Source organism: Nyctibius grandis, chromosome 17 (genome assembly GCF_013368605.1).
Source record: "Nyctibius grandis isolate bNycGra1 chromosome 17, bNycGra1.pri, whole genome shotgun sequence".
Lineage (NCBI taxonomy): Eukaryota > Metazoa > Chordata > Aves > Nyctibiiformes > Nyctibiidae > Nyctibius > Nyctibius grandis.
The window spans coordinates 10711443-10718763 of NC_090674.1; the positions used below are offsets into that span (position 1 = coordinate 10711443).

The 7321-nt window shown below is 43.4% G+C and overlaps 2 protein-coding genes across 2 annotated transcripts; one reads left to right on the plus strand and one right to left on the minus strand.

Moving 5' to 3' along the window:
* Nucleotides 1–2517: 2517 nt before the first annotated feature.
* On the minus strand, nt 2518–2874 carry LOC137671550 (keratin-associated protein 6-5-like). The gene has a single exon (XM_068415146.1). The coding sequence runs from the start codon at nt 2872–2874 to the stop codon at nt 2518–2520; it is 357 nt and encodes a 118-aa protein (XP_068271247.1).
* A 3559-nt stretch (nt 2875–6433) lies between these two features.
* Nucleotides 6434–6718, plus strand: LOC137671528 (scale keratin-like). The gene has a single exon (XM_068415124.1). It carries the CDS (start codon nt 6434–6436, stop codon nt 6716–6718), a length of 285 nt encoding a protein of 94 aa, XP_068271225.1.
* The last annotated feature ends 603 nt before the right edge of the window (nt 6719–7321 follow it).

Below are 7321 nucleotides of genomic sequence, written 5' to 3' on the forward strand. Positions count from 1 at the left end.
AACTGGGGAAGTGTGGTCTGGATGATCGGGTAGTGAGGTGGATTGTGAACTGGCTGAAGGAAAGAAGCCAGAGAGTAGTGGTCAGTGGGACAGAGTCCAGTTGGAGGTCTGTGTCTAGCGGAGTTCCGCAAGGGTCGGTTCTGGGACCAGTTCTATTCAATATATTCATTAATGACTTGGATGAGGGATTAGAGTGCGCTGTCAGCAAGTTCGCTGATGACACAAAACTGGGAGGAGTGGCTGATGTGCCGGAAGGCTGCGCAGCCATTCAGAGAGACCTGGACAGGCTGGAGAGTTGGGCGGGGAGAAATTTAATGAAATATAACAAGGGCAAGTGTAGAGTCCTGCATCTGGGCAAGAACAACCCCATGTACCAGTACAAGTTGGGGACAGAGCTGTTGGAGACCAGCGTAGGGGAAAGGGACCTGGGGGTCCTAGTGGACAACAGGATGACCATGAGCCAGCAGTGTGGCCAAGAAGGCCAATGGCATCCTGGGGTGTATTAGAAGGGGTGTGGTCAGCAGGTCAAGAGAGGTTCTCCTCCCCCTCTACTCTGCCCTGGTGAGGCCGCATCTGGAGTATTGTGTCCAGTTCTGGGCCCCTCAGTTCAAGAAGGACAGGGAACTGCTAGAGAGAGTCCAGCGCAGAGCCACGAAGATGATTAAGGGAGTGGAACATCTCCCTTATGAGGAGAGGCTGAGGGAGCTGGGTCTCTTTAGCTTAGAGAAGAGGAGACTGAGGGGTGACCTCATTAATGTTTATAAATATGTAAAGGGCAAGTGTCAAGAGGATGGAGCCAGGCTCTTCTCAGTGACATCCCTTGACAGGACAAGGGGCAATGGGTGCAAGCTGGAACACAGGAGGTTCCACTTAAATTTGAGGAAAAACTTCTTTACGGTGAGGGTGACTGAACACTGGAACAGGCTGCCCAGAGAGGTTGTGGAGTCTCCTTCTCTGGAGACATTCAAAACCCGCCTGGACGCGTTCCTGTGTGATATGGTCTAGGCAATCCTGCCCCGGCAGGGGGATTGGACTAGATGATCTTTCGAGGTCCCTTCCAATCCCTAACATTCTGTGATTCTGTGATTCTGTGAATATACTGAGAGTATATTGGCATCCTGAAGGGATTTTCTGTCCCTAGGGCTGGCAAAGCACTTCACACCCCTCCATGTGCAGAGCACCTGGTCCCAGTGAATATGCTCTTTTCTTCCCTTCCAGCCCTCAGAAATTCAAGAAATGCCACAATTTCTCCCTTTCCTTAATTGAAACTATTACCAGGTTTAAGGTTAACATATTTCAGCAGAATAGGGCTGTAATAGTCTTCATAATTATGTTTTAAAATGAAAAAGAATTAGTCCTAGGCCTCTGTAGAGAGTGTATAAAAATGTTCAAGTGAGCAGAATATTGTCCTGTTCCTGGAAACCAAATTCAAATGTTCTTGTTCCAGAGCCACAATTTCCTATCATGTTCCAATTTAGCAGACACAAACTTCCCTGAACTGCCAGACACAAATGCCCTGCTGCTGTGTCTCCAAGGTGCTGGCCAACAGATAGCCATTTCTCCTACAAATTATTTACACTGCAAAGGGCAAATTCCTCCCCCTTCTCCATCAGGGAACCTCTAATCTTTCAACCCCAATCTTTCCAGGTCCCTTCCAACATGGGCTGTTTAATGATTGTGTGATACTACATAAAACAGAAACTTATATCAAAATTAAAAACCTGATGAGCCCACACATTTGCAGCTACCTACGACCTCTTCAATATCAGATCACAGCCAGTGATGGATCATGTCCTCATCACATCACATTAGCCCAACAGCAGAACTAAAGCATTTTAAATGAACCATTTATTTGGAATACACCAAATGAAAGCCTGGAGTTGTAGAAACATGCAGAACCAGAGATAGAGATGAAGTTTTTTGCAGCTGCAAAAGTCCACATTTCTCAGCTTGAGAAGGGCAAGTGTCTACAAGCAAATCCTTGAGTACATGAAGTTAATAACCTTGTCACCAAATCTGTGTGATGCTATTCACTTCAAGATATTTAAGAAATGCGAGTGAAAAATAAAACCAGAAATACAGTATTGATGCAGCATAATTTTTAATATGAGTGAAAGGCAGATATACTTGTAAAGGCATACAGAACGGAAAGACTACATTCCCAAAGACACATTACACCCCAACTATACCATTCATTCAGAGTTAATCGTTGCAACGATGTACAAAACAACATAAAAGCCCGTTTACAAAGAACCGCAGTTATCAAGGAGAAGCAAGCTTGTGATCAAGAGGAGAGTTTGGGCAGCAAGAGAGCAAGGAGACACAGAGCACAATAAACATAAATCATCACAAACAGTTCAACAGCAGCACAGGGCACTCAAAGCCTCCGTGGAGTGGGAAGGGTGGCTGCTGTCACCAGGGCTCTGCACATCAGGGACCGCTGCTGCCAAGACTCGCTGTCAATCCATGCTTGCCAGGCCTGGGTTGATCTTCATTTCAGGGACGGTCCCACTGGGTTTAGCAGGAGTAGCAGCTGCCATAGCCAAACCTTTGGCCATATCGTGAACCGAAGGGGTAGCCGTAGCGGCTGGAGAAAAAGCCTGGGTAGCCATAGCAGTCCCCAGAGCCGTAGAAGCCCCTATAGCCACCATACAGACCCCCATAGCCATAGCAGTCCCCAGAGCCATAAATGCCCCGGTAACCGTACAGACCGCCGTAGCCGTACCGGTCCCCACAGCCGTAGAGGCCCCGGTAGCCGTACAGGCCCCGGTAGCCAAAGGGGCTCCCGCAGTCGTAGCCTCGGTAGCCGTACAGGCTCCCGTAATTGCAGGGAGAATAGCAGTCATCATCGCACTGGCCTTGGAGGAAAGTCATCTTTCTGCGAAGGAGGCAAACCTGAAACGCAGCAGCAGGGAGGGAAGCAAAAGTAATAAATACTTCCAGTGCCAGTAACAGTCTCGGAGCCCACAGAATTCTTCACCAGCCCCGTAAGACCAGGGACAAAAACAAAATTATGACCAAATTCCTCAGCTCCTTGTTACATCCCATTTCTATCATTTTCTCATTTACCCACTGTTTGAAAACCATTTAATTTCCTTTCTCGCTTACTGAAAGCGCTGACTATGTAATATACCTGTTACCAATCAAAACCTCTTTGCTGCTGTGTCAGGATTTTTCTTAGAGAATATTGTTAGGAGTTAACAATCCTAAATTTCTTTTAGGATATGAGCTTTGCATAGAGCTCTACATTCCCAAATCCTTCAAGAAAGTCTTCAAGAAAGCTGAAAGCATCTGATGTTCACCATGATAACACATTTCAGCTTTTAGGTCCATTGCTCCAAGTCCCATTTCAGTAATTTACACTAATTTTGATCGGCATCTGGAAATGCTGACAGCACATGCAAGAAATTACGGCGTGTTAGCACACACGAGAACATCTGCTGTCCTGCCAACAGACCTGAAGACCTCCCTTAAAATAAAATAGAAAATTTATGGAAGAACCCACTGAGGGCCATGGTGAGGAAACCCTTCTCGAGCTCTGCAGCCCTAACAGCCAGCGATCCTTATCAGGGAGCCAGACACCCCGGGTACCGACAGGACCAGGAAAGTTTCAGCGCCAGCTTTAAAAACTTGAACCCACCAGTTCCTGCAGCGCATTAAGCACAGGTACAAAGTACAGAGAAATCTCACATTTCAGAGAAGCCACAATCCTAACTTAAAATTATTAAGCCCGAAATTTCTAATCCTTATGAAGAGACTCAATGGAGAAAAGGCTTACCGAGCTCACCAGGAGGAGGAAGGCAAGAGAGCTGATGAGGAGCCTAGAGCTCCGAGCCCTTTTTATACTGTTTCGTTGCCTGCCTGGCTTATCTAAGACGCCCTGTGTGTTCAAAAGATTTGTAACCTTATTGGTTGCAAAACAAATTTGCCTGTACACGTCATATCTTCAATTAATATAATTTTCTTCATTGTTTGGGATTATTAGTGTGTTCCCAGCCTCCCATATGTCACATATATTACAGGTTTCTTTCATCTTAAAATTTTCTGGGCCAACTACATTCCTGATACCATTTTATTGTCTTCACTGTCAAAACTGAAGTTTATTTTTACAGAATATAAAAGCATTTGTAAGTTCCCAAAGCCGTTGGAGAGAGAGAAATTTTCAGTAAAAAAAGGAAAACCTTCCCACACATTTAAAAATATCTGTTGTTCACTAGAAACACTGATGCACCGCGGCACAGGCTCCCTGTTTAAAGGAAATTTAAATGTATATTTAGGTATTTTATATTAAACTACATAACAACTTTAGGAAACAGGACCAGCACAAAGTACAAATAAATCTTAATAACATTCCTCCCCAGTGTTCATGGTGAATGAAAGTCATGCTGCTGCATGAGCAGAAGGAATGTTTTCAACAGAAATATGACTACAGCATTTAGTTCACAAGAGGGCATGACCGTGAGTTCAGCAGAACAAAGTGGAGAATACAAGTACAAACTTGGTCTGGAAAATAAGAAATTATAACAATTTTGAGATGTACTAAATGTTGTTTTCCAAGGAACCATGTTAATATTTTCTTCGCAAAGAATCAACCCCATGTATCAAATACGGCACAACAGTGAGGAATGCTGGAGCTGACTGCAGAACTCCTTGTATGACCTTCACCTAATTTCTGGCATTAATTTGAATATAAAATAAGGGTAATAATGAGCAAGCAGGATGTTGAGGCTTCCTCAGAATTTTGAATACCAAAGCACTTCATAAACACTCATTAATGTTCTCAATTTGCAAAGTGTTGCAGTATTTAAATATTAATAGTTTGTCACCGAAAGACACCCCCAGATTTAATAATATGGTCACTTACAAGACACATCAAGGTCTCTTGTTTCTAAGTCCTAATAAGGTGATGCACTATATGTTTTATGAAAATCAAAAACTATTAAAAAAACTCTTCTAAAATAGGAAGAAATATTTGGGAGAATTCATAAGGCAGACGAAAAATTTCTTCAAAATCACTCTTGTAGAACCTGAGATTAAACAAAAACATCAAACAAAGCTGCTGGCAAGAGATCCCCACCAGTATCACTGGCTGTACGTACAGCTCATGATGATGCTGAGTAGAAGCACTACTACGTTTCGGCACACCAAAGACAAGGCTACTCCTTTTCTCCCCTGCACGTTGCACCATAGATGCAAAAGCCAAGCGAACGGAGTACCCACAAGCAGATTGCGCAACCACTAATGGTCTAAACATCTCCCAAAATTATTCCCATCCGTCCAACTACAAAGAATTCCACGCGATTTTGCTAGAAATGTGCTGAGCCCATTTCTTCTTGTTTTAAGATGAAAGAAATTCTGAAGGTATTACACGTGTGTCATAACATCAAACTTCGAAAATATGAAAATCACTGACTCCAATTACATCAATTGAAGCACTAATGCATGCAACAAGATATGTTGTATAACTAACACCTGAGCTGAAGAAGGTATATATACGGACCCACAGCGCCGAAATTTTATTCACTTCTCTCGAGCTACTCCCCTCGGTGAACCGGGTAAGTCAATACTGACTATGCTCTCTTTCTGATATACGTATATTTGCGTGTATATATGATGTTTGTGTAAATATCTGTGTGTGTGCATGTGGATATATATATGAAAAATGCACTGGTGTATACATATATGACATATGTAACGTGTCGATGCATACGTAGACATTCTGTAAGCAATTTTTTGTCATTTGGAGCTAATCCCAAACGTAAAATTCTCTGCAACATCAAGGAATTCCTTCACTGAAATGTTTTTTGCTCTTCCTGCGGTTATTTAATAGTAGGCTTTAAGGAATTGAAAATTCAGAGTTTACTGCTACAATTTTGAACTCAAGCAATTTCCTGTTCCAGATTATTTTCATTAGGTGTTGGGAATTCAAATCCCTAGAGAAACACTTTATGAAAATTTTACTACTTTGAGTAGACATCCTGGAAGGAAATTCCTCCATTTCATTGCATGCTTTGGGTTTATGCCACGTTGAGTGGCTCGCAGCACTACGGGAGATAAGGGGATGCATGGGACAGGCTGTTGGTCTCATCTGAATAAGCATCAGTATCTGAACTGACATTTTTCTTTAATTTATTCAAATTTCTCTAACTTCTGGGATGGGGAAGTTCAGTTCTCGGTTGGTAAAACCCATATTTTCTAGGCATAGTCAGTCATTTTCAAAAGTTGAGGGAAAACAAATAGAAAAGTTGTTTGGGATTCAGGTGATTAGAAAAATAAACAAGATGGTTAAGAGGCAGAAAAAGACCTGTAGGAGGGAGTGAGATGCATTTCCTCAGCTCCGTCCAAGCTTCGAGCCTTTCCTCCTGCCTTCAGCAGCCCATAAACTCACCTCACTTCTGGGTGTGTGTTTCAGGTTTACCTCCATCAACGAACAATGACTTTCTGCAGGGACTTCTGTGATGATGGGTGCTACTCCCCATTCGGCTATCAAGACTTCTATGGTTTTGGGGGCCTGAATGGCTACCGATTTGGGAGCCCGTATGGCTACTTCCGTGACCAGTACCGATTCGGGAGCCCATATGGCTACAGAGGCTTTGGGAACCTGTATGGGAACAGAGGCTTGATTGGTTATGGGGACTGTTATGGGTTTGGGGACCTGTATGGATTTGGGTATGGCTACCCCTTCTCTTCTCGTTTTGGCAACAGATACGGCTTCTAAACTGCTATCCATGCTAAACCAGCAGAAATAGCAGCCAAGAAATGAAATGCAGGACACGGATTCACGGCTAAGGTTATGGTGCTGAGAAACGCCGAGCACCCATGCCTCTGGCTGAGTTCAGTGGGACATGTGGGTGCCAGGCTGCATAAGACTACCCCATACATAATCCTCTCTAATATCTCCTGTTTCTTCAACTAAAGGGTAACTTGAATTACAGCAAGTACTGAGGCATCTTTACAGCATGTTGATGGAGTAAAGCAAGAGTTTCAGGTGTGAGTAAAGTGCCTTTTAAGTTAATTCACAGACACTGTATTGCCACAGTAATAGGAGTTTCTGCAACCATCATGAACAAGTCCACTCTGCTCAGCTATAAACTTCAAAGATGAGAACTAGTAGAGAAGCTCCTGGTATATATCCATGCTGTGCCTCATCTGGCAGTGAACATGATTTACAAGCAACTCTCTGAGCGAGAAACATGTCTGGACTCTCAAACTCCACCATTTCCAGAAGGAGAGAGCATCATCCAACATCAGACACATGCTGCTTGCTGAATACCCTTTTGTAAAACTGCAACCTTATTCTTTCTCTTCCTCACTGTTTCTC

Excerpts from the sequence above, each read along its gene's own strand:
- LOC137671528 (XM_068415124.1), top strand. The coding sequence starts at position 6,434 with ATGACTTTCTGCAGGGACTTCTGTGATGATGGGTGCTACTCCCCATTC.
- LOC137671550 (XM_068415146.1), bottom strand. The coding sequence starts at position 2,874 with ATGACTTTCCTCCAAGGCCAGTGCGATGATGACTGCTATTCTCCCTGC.